Below are 19132 nucleotides of genomic sequence, written 5' to 3'. Positions count from 1 at the left end.
GTGCATATCAAGTATGTCTACGTTCAGACGCTTCTTCTGGCTGGGAGCATTGCTCTCGGCTGGCCTTCAGGTTTGCGCGCTACCAACGGCCCAGGACCAGGCATGCAATGGCCACCCCGAGTACTGTGATCGTCGATACTCTGAATTGTCATTCGTGGGCGCCCACAACTCTCCGTTCGTTGGTCCGCTGCTTCAACACAACCAAGACGTCTCAGTGACCCAGCAACTAGATCTTGGTATCCGATATCTTCAGGGCCAGACACACAAGAACGACGATGGAGTGTTTAGCATGTGCCATACTTCGTGTCTCCTAGAGGATGCTGGAAGCGTGAGCTCGTTTCTGCAAACGGTCAAGTCATGGCTAGACGGCCACCCTGATGAAGTCGTCACACTCCTGATCACGAACGGGGACGGGCTGGACATCAAGGAGTTCGACGATGCATTCAATGCCGTCGGCGGGATCAAGGACTATACATTTGCGCCCCAGACCAAACTTGGCCTCGGCGATTGGCCAACGTTACGCGAATTGATCAAGTCTGGCAAGCGTTTGATAGTTTTCGTGGGTAGGTGTTGCACCTTACAGACGGGATTCATGCCTCGCTTCCATTCAAACCTGCCTTGGCTACATAAGTATCTATATACATTTTCGCTAACGTTGCCCGTGGCACAGACTCCAAGGCCGACACGAATAGATTTCCATATCTCCTTGATGAATTCTCATATTACTTCGAGACACCATTCAGCACCACAGACGAGAACTTCCCTCAATGCAAGATTGACCGTCCGGCGGGTGCCAGCGCCGATGGACGCATGTATCTAGTCAACCATACTCTCAACGTCAATATCCTGGGCATATTTCTTCCGGATAGATTCAAGGCCGATAGGACCAACGCTGCCGTCGGCCAAGGCAGCATCGGCGCCCAGGTTGACCTATGCAACTCGATTTACCACCGCAAGCCCAACGTGGTGCTTCTCGATTTCATCACGGAAGGAGACCCCCTGAAGGCTGAGAGAACGATGAACGGGCTTTGAGGCTTGATGTATTTGTTTTGTCGAAGGTCTTAATATTGCTTGGCGGCCTGGCACCAGCCGTGGTGCCAGTAGCCGATTGGAATCGGGTTGTTTTCATGACTTGGCTTATGCGCTCTATGGATAATGAACAGTCCTACATGTATCACGAATATTCTCTCTTCTAGTACCTTGTGGAATGACCTCGGACCTGGAATCTTGATGAGTTTGACCGACAGGTGTGATTACATGCTCTTGTGGGGTTATACAAATGAATATCATGCTCATGATGCTTGTTCAAGTCGTCACTAGTTGAATGACATGGTCCGGCAACCCTGCATGAGCAAACATCAGTCCTCGGTCTCTTATTCTTAGACTATTAATATAGATGTCTACCCTCGAATTCATTTAGCGGTGAAGATCTATTATCGTACCATTATACCGCTAGACATAAAGACTTATGGATAGATAAAGACATGTAGAGATATATGGTTCAAGTCGCGTAGATAAAAGTTCCGAACCCATAAACAAGCAACCAAGCTCTAGCTGGACCAAGGGCAGGATCAAGAAGACGAACAGCCTAACGGTCTGCCTTGCATCCATCCAAGCTCCCCATCTCATCAACGACAGCTCGGAGTCGCCCGGTGAGTGGTGTCCTTCCCGCTCTGCCAGGGGTCTGTCTAAACGTTGCATAAACTCGACCCTCGCTAACTATACTACGTCGCATCCAGCCCGGCTCAGCTTTGTATTGGCCGTCCACAGCGTAGCGCTAGGAGTTATACCCCACGGCTCGACGATCAGCGGGGGCAAACATGGCAACATGTGCAGCGTTGTGTGGATGGAGGGCGCCGTGGTGGTTAGCTGTTCGCTGCGAGTAGCTGTCGGGTCCCATCGCCGGGGGGGAAAGTCTTCGATGCCAAAGCGTGAGATGTTGCAGAATCAAGAGCAGCCAGATTGAAATGTAAGTGCTTACTAGCTATCGGTCAATCCAATGGATTCACTGGGAAGCAACCTGTGATGTCTGTGCAAAGGCAAGATTCGCTGATCCTCTTGCATTCAGTTTTCTTCCTTTCTTTTTCTTCCTCTCTCTTACTCTTGATGGTCTGTTCTTGCGGGAGATCTGGTCTGCGCAACCCATCGATACATTATACGAGAGAGACGTGTTTCTACTCCACCATCGTGAAATGAAGTAACCTGGTGGCTCTTCGGCGGGATATTTCTCCATACTGGCGCTGATGAGCTTGTCCTCCCGTTGATATGTCACGAGGTGGACGCATGATGGCTGTATATACTGTGTATATATAGAGCTGATTCCCCGACGGAGATGGGTGTTCTTTCTATCTCAAACCACTCAATCCTTCCATCTCAGATACTATCTACAATAGTACAACCATCAAGATGAAGTACACTCTTCTTGCCATCGTCTCTGCTGTGACCGTTTTGGCCAGCCCAGCTCCCGTCCCAACTCCACCAAACATTCCATCTGCCTCTACTGCTCAGTCTCTCCTTTCTGGCCTCACCGTCGCTCCTCAGGGACCCCAGGACGGTTACAGCCGTGACCTGTTCCCCCACTGGATCACCATCTCCGGAACCTGCAACACCCGTGAGACCGTCCTCCGCCGTGACGGAACCAACGTCCAGGTTGACGGCAGCTGCGTTGCCACCTCTGGCTCTTGGTTCAGCCCTTACGATGGTGCCACCTGGACTGCCACCAGCGATGTCGATATCGACCATGTCGTCCCATTGAGCAACGCCTGGAAGTCCGGTGCTGCTTCCTGGACCACCTCCCAGCGTCAGGGCTTTGCCAATGACCTGACCAACCCCCAATTGATTGCTGTTACCGACAATGTAAGTAGATGAGCTGCCCGTGCCTAATTTAGAATCATCATACTAACCTGCTCGTTAATAGGTCAACCAGGCTAAGGGTGATCAGGGCCCAGAGACCTGGAAGCCCCCACTCCGTAAGATACCTCCCTTCCCCCTCCTTTCTTTCCGATGCAAGTACTAATCCCAAGATTTAGAGTCCTACTGGTGCACTTACTCCCGCATGTGGATCAAGGTCAAGTCTGTCTACCACTTGACCGTCACCAGCGCCGAGAAGTCTGCCCTGAGCTCCATGTTGGCCACCTGCTAAACGGTTCCTCCAACACCAACGAACTTAACGAGTTTATTGTATATAGTGAGATTTTCGAGATGACTCTCCTTCCTTCAAGCGAGACTTGAACTATTGTAGATAGTGATTGAGTGCAGAAATATACATATCATCCTCTGCAGCTATCTTTACTTCCTTTTTTCCTAGCAAAGTACAGGACCAATACAGATCTAAAACCCAGAGCTAAAAATAAACCCCATGCTTGCCGATCAACCATAAATCATAAATTCAAACCCTGTGTTTCATGGATAGATATGCCTCTTCCCAGTGGCTGATAGTCAGAGTAGATGCTGTAATTTCTCCCTCTTTCTAAAAATATGTATCTAAATATGGATATAAAGCTAGGTTTAATTGGTTGATAAATAAGGTTTAAAGTTACCCACAAACCAATAATATAAAAGCTAAATCAAACCTTATTTTATTACATTTTCGCATTAATTTATCTCCGGCTGATTACTAATAGAGCTCTCTCACTCCTTGAGCTTCAAATGTTTAAAACGGTGCAAAGTCACCACAGCACCAGGAGCTCTTCACCGGAGGGAATCGTGGACGCTGGATGGTGTAGGATCTGTTGCACCTGGCATTTATGTTCCAATGGGTCGCCACGGCGACGTTCTCTCGTTCGCCTTGTCCCTTGATTCGATCTAATCCTGCCATGCGCCGGGCTTACAAGACATTTCCATCGATAGCTTCTAGATGGGAACTGGTGCGCGGATACGCCGACAGCCCCAAGCCAACTATTGCTCCAGGTATCAAAAAAATTAAGGATGCTAGGATCCATATAACCAGCCATAAACTATGCGGTAAGCTCGACCCGCCTCGGTTATAAATATACCAGTATCTAATCAATCCTGTGTAGATGATGTCCTGGAAAGATTAGCTCCGACCCTCCCTACAGACCGGCCCCTTGACATTATCGATGTATACCCGGGCGTGGGTATCTGGTCCTCTCGTTTCCATGACCATATCCGCCCACGAAGACACATATTACTAGAACCGAACTTCAAAACATACCAATCCTTTTTAAACCCTCTTCTAACGTCACCGGGATCACGATATCTGCATCTTCCATGGGACCCGGTCGAGGACAGGACGTTCGCGAACCTTTATGATAAGGGGTATCTCCCTGAACAGACAAAGCGGGAGAAAGGGTCTACAGAAGTGAACGACACGCTGCTAGTGTTGGCCAACATGACACTTCTTCGATCAGCTACAAATATACGGACCTTGGATATACGAAAATATATCGAGTCAGTGCTGGATCAAAGCTATTTTCACCGATATGGATTGGTGCGAATTATTGCAATCTTTCCAACGTCGAATGTAGACGCTATCCTGCCTAAGTCCATTAGTAGGCGACGGCGGACGCAGACGCTGCTGGAATGCGTGGCTGCGGATGTTAAGGAGGTGGCGGGAGATACCAGCGAGACAGTACACTGGACACGAAGAGGATTGGAGGTTCTAAAGCATAGTGCAGATATGGTTGCAAAGCGGTTAAAGACTTCACCGGTTAAGGTGCCAGCTGGACGAGAGGCAATCCCGTTGGAACTTGCTCCAGAGCCTGCTGTTGTAGATGAGTCGAAGCCCCATTTCCCCCGACCTATTCACGACTGGCACAGGGAATACTTGAAGGTTCAGGAAGATTTGAAAACAGAAGAAGCCAGCGTTAAAGTCAAGAAGCCACTGCCTCCAAAATTGAAGGAGCTACGGAAGCGTTTGAGGGCCTTGAAGAAACGCTATGCATACGAAAATCGGCAGATTCAATCTGCTCATGTGGCGGATGATAGGCAGAGCGGGATTGACAGGATAGAATCCAAACTTCGAAGGGTGATGAACGGCACTCTTCCTGTACCGACACATGGAGCCGCGGGCAGAATGATTAAGAGGCTTGCGGCGTTGAAGGAGGAGCGCGACGTTATCCTCTCTTCGTTAGGAAAACAATATCTCGATCACCATTACCCGGTATATGTGAACGAACGGCGTGTAATGGCCAGTTCTTCATTGAATCCATCTCCTAAACCGCTCTTACTTTGGGATAAGCGCGCCTATGAACCGCTACATGTTAATAAACACGAATTCTTTCCCTATATACCTTGTTCAATCGTCGATATCCAGCCGAACCCTAATTCGCTAATCCTCGAGGCCCAACGCAAGTTTAAAGCCTCAAACCAACCATTCAAATATATATCAGCCTTAACTACATATCTTGCGCTACTGAGGACGTTCACCACCGCATCCAAAAAATCAGTGGAGCAGCTGCTACGGCAAGTGTTTGCATCAAGGCCTATAGCTGAATTCCCATCGGCAATACCCTCGTTGGCCGAGTATGCGACGCCGAAGATCACACTGGATGCCAAGGAGGCAGCTACATGGAAGGATGTGAAAACCAGCGAGGCGGGTGTGATTGTAGGATATGATACAGACTGTCTGGCAGATGCCACATTGCAGCGGCTCCCGAGCAAAGTGGTATGGGATATTGCTGTTGAGTGGGAGAGGTGGCGAGCGGAGAAGAATATGCCGGATACGTTATCGAAATCACTAGGCGGTGCATTCGTCGAAGATATGAACGAGGCATTCGGGAAACGGTGACCCACGGCTTTTATTCGTGTGTACATTATCCTCTTACCAGGGAAATAGAATCGTGCCGCAAGGCGATTTTCATTTCAGCCTCTGAACGAAAGGCGCATGTTCCAAATGAATGTATATACTGGAGAACGGTAAATATACAAAGAGTGGCATGACTCCAATTGTCAAGTTAAGGAAAGTCAAGGGAGGAGTTCAAAAACACAATAACTAACAATGGGCAAATACAGGTTAACAAAGAGCAGTTAATAAGATGAATAGTGAACAGCGAACCGAAATCAACTCACTGAAGAATGAACTAGCACCATTGACCGGCTGCATCTCACGGCAAACGAGAATTCAACCAATTTATAATCAACATCGTATGAATTGTGATACGCTCACTCTTCAAGGAAATGTCAATCTGCGGGAAGCCTGTGGCTCTTCCTCTGTATCTAACCGTGGTGGCACGCTATTCGAAAGCGTCAATACGTCGAAATTTTCTCCCCCAGTGTCATTTGGGTCTACTGGTGTTGCGGGAGTATGGCTTGAAGTCCCCTTTATGGAGTCAAGATCCAATAGATACGGAGAGTTTGATTCGCTGCCTTGCGATGAGGCTGATTGTTGACGAGCCAGACTATCCAAACCCCTTTGGAGACCGAGGGTATCTATGTCCTGGTCAGGACTATGGACGTCGGCCCTGCCGCCTTTGTACTTGATGCTTTGGGCCCCTGACAGAGGCGTGGCCAACGAGTTTGGCGGAGTGAGCGGCACTTGACTGCGACTCCTTTTCAGATCTTGCGGTGTCAATAAAGGAGATTCAAGAGGAGTTTTCCTATCAAGGTGACACGGGTAGTCACCACAGCCATCCTCTTCGCAGTGCCTACTACCCACACAACGGTAGCGTTCGACAATGGGGTCACCCTGCTCCCGGCCTGCGGACGTTCTACCTCCCACTGTACTCGATGTTTGCGGTTTGAGCTGTGCACCGGCTTGAATGGTGACTTCATACTCCCCCCTCTTTGTATACCTGCTGAGCGAAGCGGGAATCATATACCCTAGCCAGAAACGATGGAACCAATTTTGCTCCCCGATCCTCAGGCCAGGTGGTAACTCGTCCAACGGTATCAGAGGGACCTTGGTACCGTCCTGTCTGTATATGAAGAAGTTCGGGATAAGGTCGTGGGACGCAGAGGCAGATGGAGACGAGATAGTCATCGACCGCTTGAGACTATGTAATCTGGGTATGTTGTTCATATGGCGATCTCGTTTGCGACCAACGCCAACCTTTTTGCCATCGTTTGCAGCATCCGAGGGCGTTTCTATATTTGTCGGACCATTCTCCGGCGTAGCTGTAGAAGCATGCGTGTTTATGGGCAGAGAGACGTCGTTCTCTGGCGCTTCGTTGAGAATCCTCAAAGCCCGAAGGATAGGAGTAAACATTGCCGGGAGATAGGAATACATGGTAGAGTCACCCACGCTGTGGTAATTTAACCGTCTCTTAAAAATAATGAATAACAAAAACATATATAGCAATAAGCCAATAAACAAGCCACACCAGAACTATCAGAGGTACTGTGTGCCTAAACGGTGGGGAATCAGCAAGAAGTTCTGACGGATGCATCAAGCGAGCGTAGTAGTAACTGGGATAACGAGAGGATAGCTGATGCAGAGGGAGGGATAGAAGATGCTCCAGCTTGGATTTTCATGTTTATCAGCCTAGACATTTGATATGGAAATCGCAACTTGGTCAAAGGGGGCAAGGCAGGAGATAGTCACCATATAGCAAGCTTAACCTATCTCTAGCAGAATAAAAAGGGAATGGCAGGAAGTACTATAATGGTACAATGTTGTATACTGCTCTATAACATAGGATAAACATCTCAGTCCTAGCATACATAAAGTAGCAAGTAAATAAATATAGGCTAAACAAACTCCAGTCTCATCATGCTCCATATGCTGCTACAACAACAGGTAAACGTACAATCAATCTCATAATCACATAACATAACATACAATTAGACAGAGAAAACAACAAGTCAGGTTAACGCTAGACTACTAGTAGATGCGGGATAGAACCGCCAAACAGATATCATTCCATCATTCTTGTGCAAAAGCTGCAACCTCGCCTCTAACAGTCCCTAGCCACTGCTCTGCAGTCACCCTCCTCTCTGCCTCCTTCAGCACAGCAGGAGAAATAACCCTCTCCACGATACCCTTGCGCGGAACTCTAGTTCCTTGGTCCCCGGAGCGGATATAATCAAGCACACGATGGCCGTCTCGCGACATGGCGAGACGCTGCATGCGGTCCGCTCCAGGGTAAATGTTCACATAACCCGTTGCAGCTGCGAGTAGGGTAACTGCCAGCGAAAAGACGTCTGATGAAGGTGCTGGTACGATTTCTGGGGCTGCCAGGGACGCAACCGATAGGAGCTCTGGAGCTGTGAATGGCGGACTCAGTGCTGATAGACCAGTGGCTGAACTTGGAACCATGTCGTTGGCGTGCAGACAGTGCGCGGATGTAAAGTCAACGAAGAGCGGGTCGTATGCATCCACGGTCTTATCGTTGATGCTGGCATTCCCGGTGTTTGCAGTACTGGCGTTGATGCTAGGAATGCGTTGACGGAGGAGGATATTCTGCGGTTTAACATCGCCATGGACCACGCCAGCAACATCATGAAGCCAATGTAAGCCTTCGACTAAACCAGAGGCCAAAGAAAGCCAGGTTGCTGTCCCCACAACGGGCTTGAACATCGTTCTCGTGCTAAAGGACGCAGCAGCCTCGGTCGAGCGGGCTTTGATATAGTCTGCAAAGGAGAGTGGGATGGCAGTCATCACGATAGCGTGTAGAGAGGGTATATAGCCGTGGAACGGCACGATGTGAGCTGTGCTGCCCGGCAGGCGGTGCAGGTACGTCAATATATCTGCTTCTGCGCAGATGATAGGGTGTGCATCGCGTCCGGACGCCACCTTGACGGCGAATATAGTGGTGTCTCCGCTTGACGGCCCCAGTCTAGGGGACGAGGAGATTGCGCGAGTCGGAGTTCTAGGCGGAGAGGCATTGAGGGAGAGTGCATGCTCAACGCTTATCGCACTGTATACCTTACTCCAGGCGCCTTCGCCATACTTTATCAACCCGCCGTCCTGGCCACGACGATACTCGAGGGTGAGGGAGCATTCGCTCGGCCCGTCGAACTGTGCAGCCCATAGTGGCGATACCTGTGTTTGAACGCTGCCTAGAATGGATATCTTGGGTTCTGCGAAGGGCGCAGACGAGCAGCCGGCCTCTTCGACGGGCGTCAAGGGCGGCGTGAGATTTGCGATGGGCGACGGAGCGGGAGGCAGGATGAGGCTCTTGGCGTCGGCGGGAGGGCTTACTGCCAAGGGCGCCTCTCGGGCCGGCGGAACCATCGCGTGAGTATAGAGCGAGGAAAAAACTCGAAGACGGAGAGACGAGGATAGGGAATGAGGGAACGGGGTCGAAAGGTCAGAGAGTCAGCAGAGACGCGACGTCAGGTAGGGTCAGAGACACCAGAGTAGAGAGAGAGAAGTTGATATATCGACGCGGGAGGGCCGGGTGATTGATATCAGTCAGGCGGACAGTCAGAGCAGACAATAAGAGAAGCAGGTAGAAGACTCGAGGAGTGACAGCGAAGAAGATGAAGCCATTGCGAGCGCCAGATAAAGCCGTGAGGATATATCTAGTGGTGAAGTCGAGATCGTCGGCGCAGCTAGGAACACAGCGTGACTATAGATCGCAGGACAGACAGACAGTTCAGTTCGTTGGGGCGATGTTTTACTCCGTACCAGGATAGACGGCAAGGGAAAAAAAGAGTCAGAAAGACTGAACAAACGGACGGACGGCTGGTCGCTGGGTCTAATTTAAATATACTGAATCGAAAGAATAAGAGTTGGCAGCGACTGTCCGATCAGCGACGGCGAAATCTGCCTTTTAACAATGAATTTTTTTCTTTTTCCAGGTTTTTTTTTCTTCGCAACCCCAGCCTGGCGCAAAATTAAATGACGGTTTCCCCTCCCTGCGCGAACGCATATTAGTACGGGTAGGGCCCCCTGGATGGAGTCATAGTTGAAGACATATACGCCCCGAACACCCCGAACACCCGCTCGCCCTCAGACGCCCGCGGACACCAAGCAGCGGTCGCTCTAGCAGTCTATCTTTGCTTTTTGGCTGACGGTTGGCTGGAGTTACACGGAAGGGAAGGTCTCGGTGTCTATCCGGCCAACGAGAATTGTCAGGGTCGCAACATGGAGTATCAGCATCGCAATATCAGAACGTCATGCTGAGTCGCCGTGGGTAGGTGAGAGATTTCCTGGCTCTCTATATTTAGAAGGACGCCGCACGATTTTATAAGCGCAGGGGGCAAGGGACCATAATAGGGTCGTACTGTGCCCATCTTCAGGGCATCAGGCAGCCCGCAGCCGTCATGGGTGGTCGTACTTGGGTTTTAGGGATTCTGGGGCCGTCAGGTAGAGAACGAGTAGTGAAACTGCGTCGATTCGGGGCGGATTAGGGATATTGGTCATTCGTTAAATTCAGAGTACGGCCCCTCGATCGATAACCGTTATTATCCCTGCAGATGGCGCTTTTAGTCTCAGAAGCTTGTAAACCTCGTATCGGAGAATTGAAGAAGACAGTTCCTGCAGAATAAATCAATAGTCTGCCCATCTTCTGTATGGCGTATTTGGCAATGTCATCAAATGATGATCTTCGAACGCTTGCCAACGACTCGTAATAGACTGAATCTCCGTTCGGTAATTGGTATGCTGATGTGTCCGAACAAGCTGATGTAACGGCTAGGAGAGGCGATAGGCGATAGAAGATGAAGCAGGAAGGCTATGTAGACTCTTCATGCATCGAGGATAAGCATGTCGTGCGATGCTCTCCTCGAACCATTACGTCAATAGAATCTGCCTCCGCTAACGGTTGTTTCAAGTAGAGGATTACCCCAGCTGTTAACGGCGCCGTCCTAGGTCATCCTAGTTCTGGTGGAATGCCTCGTATCAGCAGGGTATCATCCCGTAGGACAGACGTCTCTTTGCTGGATAATCGCAAAGGCCGAGAATAAGAGTAAGTAGTCTAACGTTAGGGGTATGCTGATTAGAGGGACGGCCTGCTCATTAAAAAATATAGTAGGTATTGGAAATGCGATATTGATGAGATAGGATAAGGTGGGATATATACTTGCAGAATTTATATGTATTCATGTGAGCTGCTCTCATGTAGCCCTTTGACGATCATAAATCATTGCATTTGCATTTCTATCCATCTCTAGCCCACTGCTTATCTTGCAAGAACCAGGGCCGGAACATGGAGTAGCAGGAGGCCATCCCATCTAGAACACCCCTTCTCCTTCCACTTTTTTGCCGAACGAACAGGAACATGAACACAACACCATGGTAAATGAATGCAATGCAGTGCAGATTTTAAGAGACCAAAAGGAACAAAGAGAGAAAGAAAGAGAATAGAAGGTGAGGGATATGGAAAGAAAACAAAGCGTGGGAAAATAAAATTATCATGAAGCGGCATTAAACAACCCAACCAGTTCAAGGATTAACTCAAAAGGAGAACTTGGAGAAGAAAAAAAGAACACCCTCACTTCCTCAACTGCTCCCTCTCAACCTCATACATAAAGTCGTTATAGGACTTATCGAAATGGTGCACACGTACATAACCGTCCTCTCCACCAGAGGCATATCCAACGCCAGCAGGGTGAACAGCAATTGTGTTCAATGGGCCGAAATGGCCTCGGACACGGCCGATCTCGTCCTCGAATATCTTGTGATAGAATCGGGCTTCGAACTTTCCTTGTCTGGCAGAGGTGGTAGTGACGTCCATTGCAGCCTGACCACCGCCTAGAACAACGAAATCTTTCTTAGCAGTGATAGCAGCGGTGTTGAGTGGGGTATCGGCGGGGTAGGTCTTGAGAATTTCGAGGGTGCTTGAGGAGAGGATCTACATATTTGTTAGCATGAAGCTGGGCTGTATAGTGAAGAATAGAGGCAGGCTTACCTTGGCTGATTTGTCGGAACAGGCGGTGATGAAGTATGTCCTGTCGGCAGAGAACTGGAGGTCGGTGATCTTGCAGTCAAGTTCGTGCGCCTGCACATTTTCCAGCTGCTCACCGGTCTAATTGTCCGTTAGTATACCTTCTCCGGCCGCGGATGTAGATACGTAGTCATGCTCACCTTAGCATCATATTGGCTGATACTTCCATCCTCGTGTCCCGCAATGATATATTTCCCTAGATAGCTCCACCCAGCAACGGTAGCCTTGCTCTCCTCACAGGTAATCTTCAAGCTTGGCTCCTCAGCCTGCTCTTGTAGCCCGTTTCCTTCTCCATCCCCATATGCAACATCAAGAACCACGATAGTACCCAGGTATCCCATTCGCTTCTCCGTCACGGCCAAAAGTTTTGATCCATCAGCGGAGAACTCTACTCGCTTGACAGCTGTGGGAAAATCCCATGTCTTCACGCACTCGCCCGTCTTGATGTTCCATAGCTTCACGGAGTTGTCTGCGGCGCCAGAGGCGATCAGGACGGTGTTGGGAGATACGTCGACGGTCCAGAGCGCACCCTGGTGGCCAGAATAGGTGCCTAGCCGCTCGCCGTTGGCATAGTACCAGACGCAAATGTGTTTATCTTTGGCGCAAGAGAAGAGCAGGTCGCCGTCGCGCGAGAATTTGATTTGAGTCAGGGCTCGCTCCTAGAGCAGGGAAGGTGGGTTAGCTGAGTTGTGTGGGGTGAGGATAGGATGGGATGGTACGGACATGGCCCTGAAGGAGGATTGGTCTCATCCTGTATCGCTTTTGATGTAGCTGTAGGTATGTCTGTTCTGTATATGCACGCTTGACGGGCGTCTGTCTGTATGATATGGCTGGTTGGTTGATATCGAGCTCGCGGATCGTTCTTCGACCAGATAATTTCACCACACACAACTTTTACATCATGGCTTAGTAAGATACGGATATACTTTATCCCGAAGACACCGGCTGACTCAGATATCTTGCTTAGTAAGTGTATATCGGAGCGTATTTAAGTTATTCCGAACACCCCAAACCTCCCCTTTTTGGTATATATCAATCCGGCCCTTACTCTCCCCTTATCTATGCTCTATCACCGTCTTCTATACTCTCTTTTATTTGTCTTGATGTTCACCCCCAGCTTTCGATGTCTGGACCCGAGAGATGTCAAGAATTATATCCTCAGCGGACTCGTACAGCTGCCTCCAGCACTTATCTGTGATCTTAAAGTACGCATGGCTATCAGTAGGAAACTGTCCGCTCTGGAATCGAGATGCTATCTGCTCATCATCGTCCAAGCTGTCCAACTCCGGGAAGACTTCATGTCCCAATATTATGAAATACATTGCAGAGCCCAATGCAAAAATATCAGTCTTTAACACGTGTGAAATCACCGTGAATCCGGGGCATGAATGATTTTGAACATTCCCGTGATAACCCATCCAGCAATATTTCACCATGTGTTGACTTTAGCATACCCTGGAAGTCTGCGAGCAGGATATCAAGGTTATCGTCCAGTAATAAATTGCGGAGGTTGATATCACAGTGGATAACCCCCTTTTCATGTATGTACTTGACAGCTTCGGCAGCTTGTTTGCACCAACAGAGTTTTTGGTCGAGAGGTATAACGGGCTCCGAGAGGACGCGGTCGTAGACGTTTCCGTTTGGCGCATATTGCAGTAGTAGACCATGCTCGTTGAGACCCTTCAAGGAGAGGATTCGCGGATGGTTTCCTAGAATCGCGAGAAGCTCCGCCTCTATTTCAATGCCCTCACGGTTGCCAGGGATGCATGGGTACTTTAAAACTGTTGACTCGTCGATAAGGCCGATATAACTCTCACCGCCACGGCCGATAATCTTGGAGACACCGGGAGGATAATACCGACTAACTTGAATAACTTCGACGTGGGCAGGGTGAATGGGCAGGTCATTTGCAGCTGGGGGAGCAACCTACATCCATAAGAAGAAATCCTGGGGAGCGGAGAATATTAGCACTTACGGGGCCGGGACTCGACAAAGAAGATTGGTGCAACTCTTCAACATCGCTCTTTGCCGTCCACATGATCAAAGAATTGCAGATAAATCCAAACACAAGATTGATTGGATAGCAAATTATTCGGAATGTGTATAGAATTGGGACATAAAGACTCTGCGCAAACAAGAACGTTTTGAACAGTCTGAATATAGACTATCATACTCCTAAGGAATTGAATCGTGCGCTAACATTTATAAGAATTGCAGCTTATCCGAACTTCTTTCAAGGGTGATGCGGAATAACAGTCAGGCCGAAGCTATGTTTGAATGCTGAATATTCGCCCAGTATTTAAACAGATAATAAATAGGAAAAGACGGCCATCCCTTTCTAATATTGCTAATTGAATACCATGTCCGGCGTTCAAAACCGTTATCACCCACTACAAAACTCTACTCCTCTTCTAAACAAGCACATACGACCACAGGAAGTGGAAAACAGAGCTTCCCGTCCGCTCAGCTGTACTTAAGCCACTTGCCGGTCGGTTAGTAGTTGGGTGGGTGACCACCAGCGAATCCCGACTGTCGTATGTTTTTGTCTTTTTTTTTACTCCTCTGGCAGGCTCCCTAATACTCGGTCAGTACAGGGCTGAAGACGAGGAGGTGGCAATTATCTGGGGGCATATTATAGTCGAGCTTAGGCGCCTACATGAGCTCATTACTTGGGATCCATCTTGATGGTTTAAGCCACTATTGTTAGAATGGCAAGCGGCCGGTAGATCGCCTTAAAAGCTCGTGCTCTTACCAGAAGCAAAAAGTAGCATTAATCATGGCTACTTTACAAAGATATGAACAACAAGCGGAGGGAGGTGGTAGCTTCGTTTTCTAGAGGCGCTTGGCTTCTTAACTATAGCTACTGCTAGAAGGGATCTATGCCGTCTTATGTACATGCATATTTAGACAGACTGCAACTGCGTTTCAACCTCGCCAATGACACCAAATGCTAGCTGTATCTCCCCCCCCCCCCCCCCCCCCCCCCCCCCCACTGTTATTTTAAATGAAGGTATATGTAACTGCCTCTCGAATCTGATGAGCAATCTTTAATACTTCTTCACGACTGTTGCGCGAGAAGACATTAAAATAAGCTAGAAAGGTGTTCCGGCTGGTACTGGGATGTGGAACATGTTGCCCTCGTTTCACAAAACACCCATATCTGCTAATAAACGGTTTGAGATCAGGTCTTCGCTTGATAAGGTCAATGCAGATGTCGTCTGAATCAAAGATTCCTTCACATGAAGGTGGAAAGTCTGCAGGGATAAAGACCATGACGCTGGTGTATTGCGGTCCTTTAACGAATGGCTGGGCCAGAGCAAGTACGCGAGCCTTATCCCCCATGGCGGAAAGTAGCGCCACTCCCCAGTAGTCAATTCCATAAGTGGATTGAACAATATGAGAACCAGTCATTCCCGGGGGGCGTGGGTTGATCTCAATGAGCCATGCCTTTGGTGAATGACGACCCATATCAACCCGTGGGGAGAGCACCATCATCACATCTTTGGTTGTATATTCAACTGTGGAATCCTGTATGCGTCCTTCTAGGTGCATCACCCCACTCCTTATACCAAGAGATAGTAACATAGCCAGGAAGGTATGTCGCAAAAGCTGAATTTCCGCATCAGGCAGTTCTGATGGATAAACGCTGTATAGCTCATGGAAATTGGATAGGGAGCCATGGCTTTGTCCATTGGTATCCGCCGATTTTGGCAAGTCATCCGACACTTCAAAAAATAGAAGTTCTCCATCATGTAGTATAAGATTAATATCGACCTCTGGCCCGTCACAATAGGGCTCAATAACGAGTTCGTGCCCGTGGCGAGAAGCAAGTGCGGTGCTTACGGCATCCTCGAGGGCAGGCTGTGAATCAACACGGTAAACGCCTTCGGAACTCCATCCCCCACAGGGTTTGACAATTAAGGGGTAAGGCAGGTCGTGCTCCTGGCAGATCGAGACAACTTGGTCGAGGCTCTTCACGCTATGGGCCTGGCGCCCTGCATGTATGCTCGAAAGATACTTGTTTGTAGCGATCCTTAGGCCATCGGACGAATTGGCCGACAGACCAAGGGCCTTGGCGGCCTCAGCAACATAGGGCCAGTAGGTATCTGCAAAAGTGACAATGCCGTCTATAGGTTTACCGTAGGCCTGCAGAGATGCAAGAATATTATCTTTCATCTCTGCCTGTGGAGGGTTGGTCAACCGCGTAGGGAGGAATGCCTCGCAGACGGCACTACCAGAGCTTTCCAGCCAGTGACCGGCGTTGTCCAAGACGACCAAGCTGATTCCCAGCGCAGCAGCAGCGGTGTAGAGACCAAGGCCATCCTCTGGATGTGAGCTGTTTGCTTCGACGAGAGCAAGCCTCCTCTGACGCGGTGGTGTTTCTGTCTCAATAATCCATGGAAAGGAAAGTCGATTATCAAGTTCTTGATCCAGGTCTGATGAGACACTTTCCAACTCAGCCTGGTCCACCGGGCAGACAAGTATACCAGCCACAGCACTGCCTGATATTTCAGGTAGGGAGAGGTTGTCTCTCTTACTATCGAAGGTGGTAGGGTGTAGACAAGCGACATCACCTCCATAGCTTTGGAGCGGCTGTGCAAAAGAGCAGACTTGCTCCACCATTAAACAATCGCAAAGACGTAGAGGAATGATGTCTGATCGCACGATGTATCCCTTTGCCAGTGGAACAATCAGCTTAACAAGCCGCGCCTGGCCCCGAACTGCTGGTGTCGAGATGATCCTCAAGAAGAAGCTATAAGCTTCCAGTCCGCCAAAGGATCCGGGCTCGAGCGTAGTCGGCTGCTGGGATTTCTCGTCAACAGCAACAAGACGAAGGCCGTCGAGACTGCCAGAGAAGACGTTGTCCTTTTCGACCAAGCCACGATCGACACTGATAAACACGCAGTCCACAGACGCCCATCGATGGTCTTCCTGGTACGAGGCTCGTAAGATCCACCATGTGTGTTCGCTAAGCAAGGCTGCCGGCGCTTAGTTAGTTAACCAACCCGTGGAATCCAGGTAGTTAACTTACTGCCTTGCTTCCATAACTGGACTTTGTGAGACCCCGCCATGTTGTGAGAGATACCTGTTGCGTTAAAGAGGTTGGAGAATGACAGAAGACACGGCGGTTATCTAACTAGTTGATAGTTACAACTAACCAGTAATAACACAATCCGGAGTTCTCGGCGCAACATGGATTGAACAAGATGACGAGCTTACGGTCACTGAACATTGATATCTGTAGGAAGCGTGTAACGAAGACTAGGATGAGTGTATACCAAACGTTGCAAGCACACAAGGCCGAAGAAGTAGACATAGCATGCGTGACTTCGGCCCTTTCAAGCTTTCAATACACCCCGGAAATTATTAATACCCCGAATGAACGGACCGTATAACCACTTCGTTAACTAGGTACCTGTCGAGCTCTAGTTTCCATCACTAGGTTTGCAGGAACAATCCAGGAAAAAGCGTTAAAGAGGTCAATAGTCTTCATTTTTAGTTTGATGAACAAACGTAAAAGAGGTATGTTAACAATATATTGTAGCAATTTGTGATTCCATGCTTTAGAAAATAATTATTGAGCATTGGACCATTTGCGAGGCAGTTCCCTTTGAGTTTTATATACTCGTGCTAGCTCTTTAAGAGACTTGCTCGGGTAATGCCATCCTAGATCGTATGTGTGGCTCGCTGGTAATGGTGTAATGGTTTAGTTTTATGTTAGACCAGGAAATATAATTTAAGAGGAGGTCAGGGTTAGGACGGTTCATCTAGAAGCTTTCATTGGATTGACAATGGAATTATAGAGAAAGAAGAAAGAGGATATAACAATTATATTCAAGCGAACAAGGCGGCATATAGCCTGAGTGTGACAAAGTAAGTTGATTTCATCATGAAAAAAAGAGTAGATAAAGGGGAAGTAGAACCAAGGATGCAGGAACCAACCTCCACAAACAGAAGACGATTTCTGGAATACAGGCGATTCAGCTAGGAGAAAACAACGGAATAAGTCTGATGGGTATCTTTGTTTATCTTAAGTTGTAAAGGAGGAGTCAAAATGTAAGATAAATAACGCTTGATGCCGCAAGAGCAGCATTTAGAACGCAAGCATCTTGGTGTATCATATCCTCATACTTGGGAGATACGGACTCGGATCAAAGAGAAAAGTTGGGAATACTCGTCTATCTTGGTGAAAATGGCCCCAACCGCCATTTTTCGCAGCTCGAAGATGAATGCAAGTGACTCGTTTTCAGATCGAGAACAAGTGCGGCTTCTAACAGGAAAATAGTACCATGGAGTCATATATAAAAGGAACGTGGCCATCATCCCCGGACAGGACATCGGCAACTCATTACTCAAACGCGTGAATCGAAACGAAATTCAAGTCGACAGCTCTAGACACAGAATTGGTAACCGAGACGGTTTGGCCCTGATGGATACGTTCGATAGTCAAAACGAGATGTTACTGGAGACGAAGGCCATGCTAGAGATGGTCCGGAAGGAAAACGCTGCCATGCAGGCAGAACGGGCCGCTAGGGAAGTAGAACGGGCCGAACGAGAAGCAGAACAAGCCGCTAGGGAAGTCGAACGGGCCGAACGAGAAGCAGAACAAGCCGCAAGGGAAGTAAAACGGGCCGAACGAGAAGCAGAACAAGCCGCTAGGGAAGAGAAATGGACAGATATGCTGAAGGAGAATGCTGCAATAAAGAGAATAGTAAGGAGTCCGGTCCCAAAGTAAGAGAACTTGACTAACTCTAGGCAGGTTTCAAGCTTTAGGGCCAGTCAGGTCGCCCTTCGCCGTGGATTTTTGGAAGAAATACGAACCTTGGGCGGGACCTTGTCCGCCAAAGACAAGGATATCATGGTTTTCAGAAACGAGGTTGCACACGGCGGTGACATTTGCGGTGACGTTGAAGCCATTCGATATGTCGAGGACCATGGACTGGCTTACGCCCCTCAGTATAAAGAAGCCTTCTGTCGGGTGTATGGGGTGCAGTTCCATGAAATCTGGACCACAGTTCAGTCATATCCCCAAGAGGCTATACGGACGTTCGATATCCTCGCCTCCGTACGCTGCCTGTACTCGTGGCGACAGGATCAGTCGCGGGAGGAAATCGAGAGACTTGCACTAGACATCATCCGCACTGTGATGAGTACCGATGTCATGAAGCTGCCTGCGTGTTTTGGGCAAAAGGGCCCCTTGCAGAAGAAGTTTGAGAGAGTGGATTGGCTGTTCATGGCGCAGAAACGGGCATCTGGCTATTGAAAGTGGTTCTGTATCCAGATTCAGTCACTCAATGAGAGAGTAGCTTATACCAATGACGCCTAGCATCGTAATCGAAGAA

General features: G+C 48.8%; 8 protein-coding genes and 1 non-coding gene across 9 annotated transcripts; 5 read left to right on the top strand and 4 right to left on the bottom strand.

The window, feature by feature from the left end:
• Positions 1-13: 13 nt before the first annotated feature.
• On the top strand, positions 14-1032 carry GIQ15_01750 (uncharacterized protein; the record flags this gene model as incomplete). Its single annotated transcript, XM_033549167.1, has 2 exons — positions 14-563; positions 671-1032. The coding sequence occupies 2 exons, from the start codon at positions 14-16 to the stop codon at positions 1030-1032; spliced, it is 912 nt and encodes a 303-aa protein (XP_033410118.1).
• Positions 1033-2406: 1374 nt separating this feature from the next.
• On the top strand, positions 2407-3142 carry GIQ15_01749 (uncharacterized protein; the record flags this gene model as incomplete). The annotated part of the gene is made up of 3 exons (XM_033549166.1): positions 2407-2856; positions 2918-2969; positions 3030-3142. 3 exons carry the CDS (start codon positions 2407-2409, stop codon positions 3140-3142), a joined length of 615 nt encoding a protein of 204 aa, XP_033410117.1.
• Positions 3143-3815: 673 nt separating this feature from the next.
• Positions 3816-5749, top strand: GIQ15_01748 (uncharacterized protein; the record flags this gene model as incomplete). Its single annotated transcript, XM_033549165.1, has 2 exons — positions 3816-3963; positions 4020-5749. The coding sequence occupies 2 exons, from the start codon at positions 3816-3818 to the stop codon at positions 5747-5749; spliced, it is 1878 nt and encodes a 625-aa protein (XP_033410116.1).
• Positions 5750-6130: 381 nt separating this feature from the next.
• Positions 6131-7165, bottom strand: GIQ15_01747 (uncharacterized protein; the record flags this gene model as incomplete). Its single annotated transcript, XM_033549164.1, has 1 exon — positions 6131-7165. One exon carries the CDS (start codon positions 7163-7165, stop codon positions 6131-6133), a length of 1035 nt encoding a protein of 344 aa, XP_033410115.1.
• Positions 7166-7822: 657 nt separating this feature from the next.
• GIQ15_01746 (protein kinase domain-containing protein) lies at positions 7823-9133 on the bottom strand (the record flags this gene model as incomplete). The annotated part of the gene is made up of 1 exon (XM_033549163.1): positions 7823-9133. The coding sequence occupies one exon, from the start codon at positions 9131-9133 to the stop codon at positions 7823-7825; it is 1311 nt and encodes a 436-aa protein (XP_033410114.1).
• A 2203-nt stretch (positions 9134-11336) lies between these two features.
• GIQ15_01745 (eukaryotic translation initiation factor 3 subunit I) lies at positions 11337-13827 on the bottom strand (the record flags this gene model as incomplete). Its single annotated transcript, XM_033549162.1, has 6 exons — positions 11337-11696; positions 11754-11870; positions 11930-12448; positions 12923-13083; positions 13244-13715; positions 13765-13827. 6 exons carry the CDS (start codon positions 13825-13827, stop codon positions 11337-11339), a joined length of 1692 nt encoding a protein of 563 aa, XP_033410113.1.
• Positions 13828-14214: 387 nt separating this feature from the next.
• GIQ15_r0005 lies at positions 14215-14330 on the top strand. The gene has a single exon (XR_004500574.1). It is a non-coding gene; the product is annotated as a 5S ribosomal RNA (ribosomal RNA).
• A 459-nt stretch (positions 14331-14789) lies between these two features.
• On the bottom strand, positions 14790-16861 carry GIQ15_01744 (uncharacterized protein; the record flags this gene model as incomplete). The annotated part of the gene is made up of 2 exons (XM_033549161.1): positions 14790-16768; positions 16822-16861. The coding sequence occupies 2 exons, from the start codon at positions 16859-16861 to the stop codon at positions 14790-14792; spliced, it is 2019 nt and encodes a 672-aa protein (XP_033410112.1).
• A 1385-nt stretch (positions 16862-18246) lies between these two features.
• GIQ15_01743 (uncharacterized protein) lies at positions 18247-19053 on the top strand (the record flags this gene model as incomplete). The annotated part of the gene is made up of 2 exons (XM_033549160.1): positions 18247-18501; positions 18550-19053. The coding sequence occupies 2 exons, from the start codon at positions 18247-18249 to the stop codon at positions 19051-19053; spliced, it is 759 nt and encodes a 252-aa protein (XP_033410111.1).
• Between the last annotated feature and the right edge of the window lie 79 nt (positions 19054-19132).

This window comes from Arthroderma uncinatum, assembly GCF_011692745.1.
Source record: "Arthroderma uncinatum strain CBS 119779 chromosome Unknown scaffold1, whole genome shotgun sequence".
In the NCBI taxonomy this organism is placed as follows: Eukaryota; Fungi; Ascomycota; class Eurotiomycetes; order Onygenales; family Arthrodermataceae; genus Arthroderma; species Arthroderma uncinatum.
Note: the sequence above shows the minus strand (reverse complement) of the source record. Positions and strands in the feature narration are given on the sequence as shown.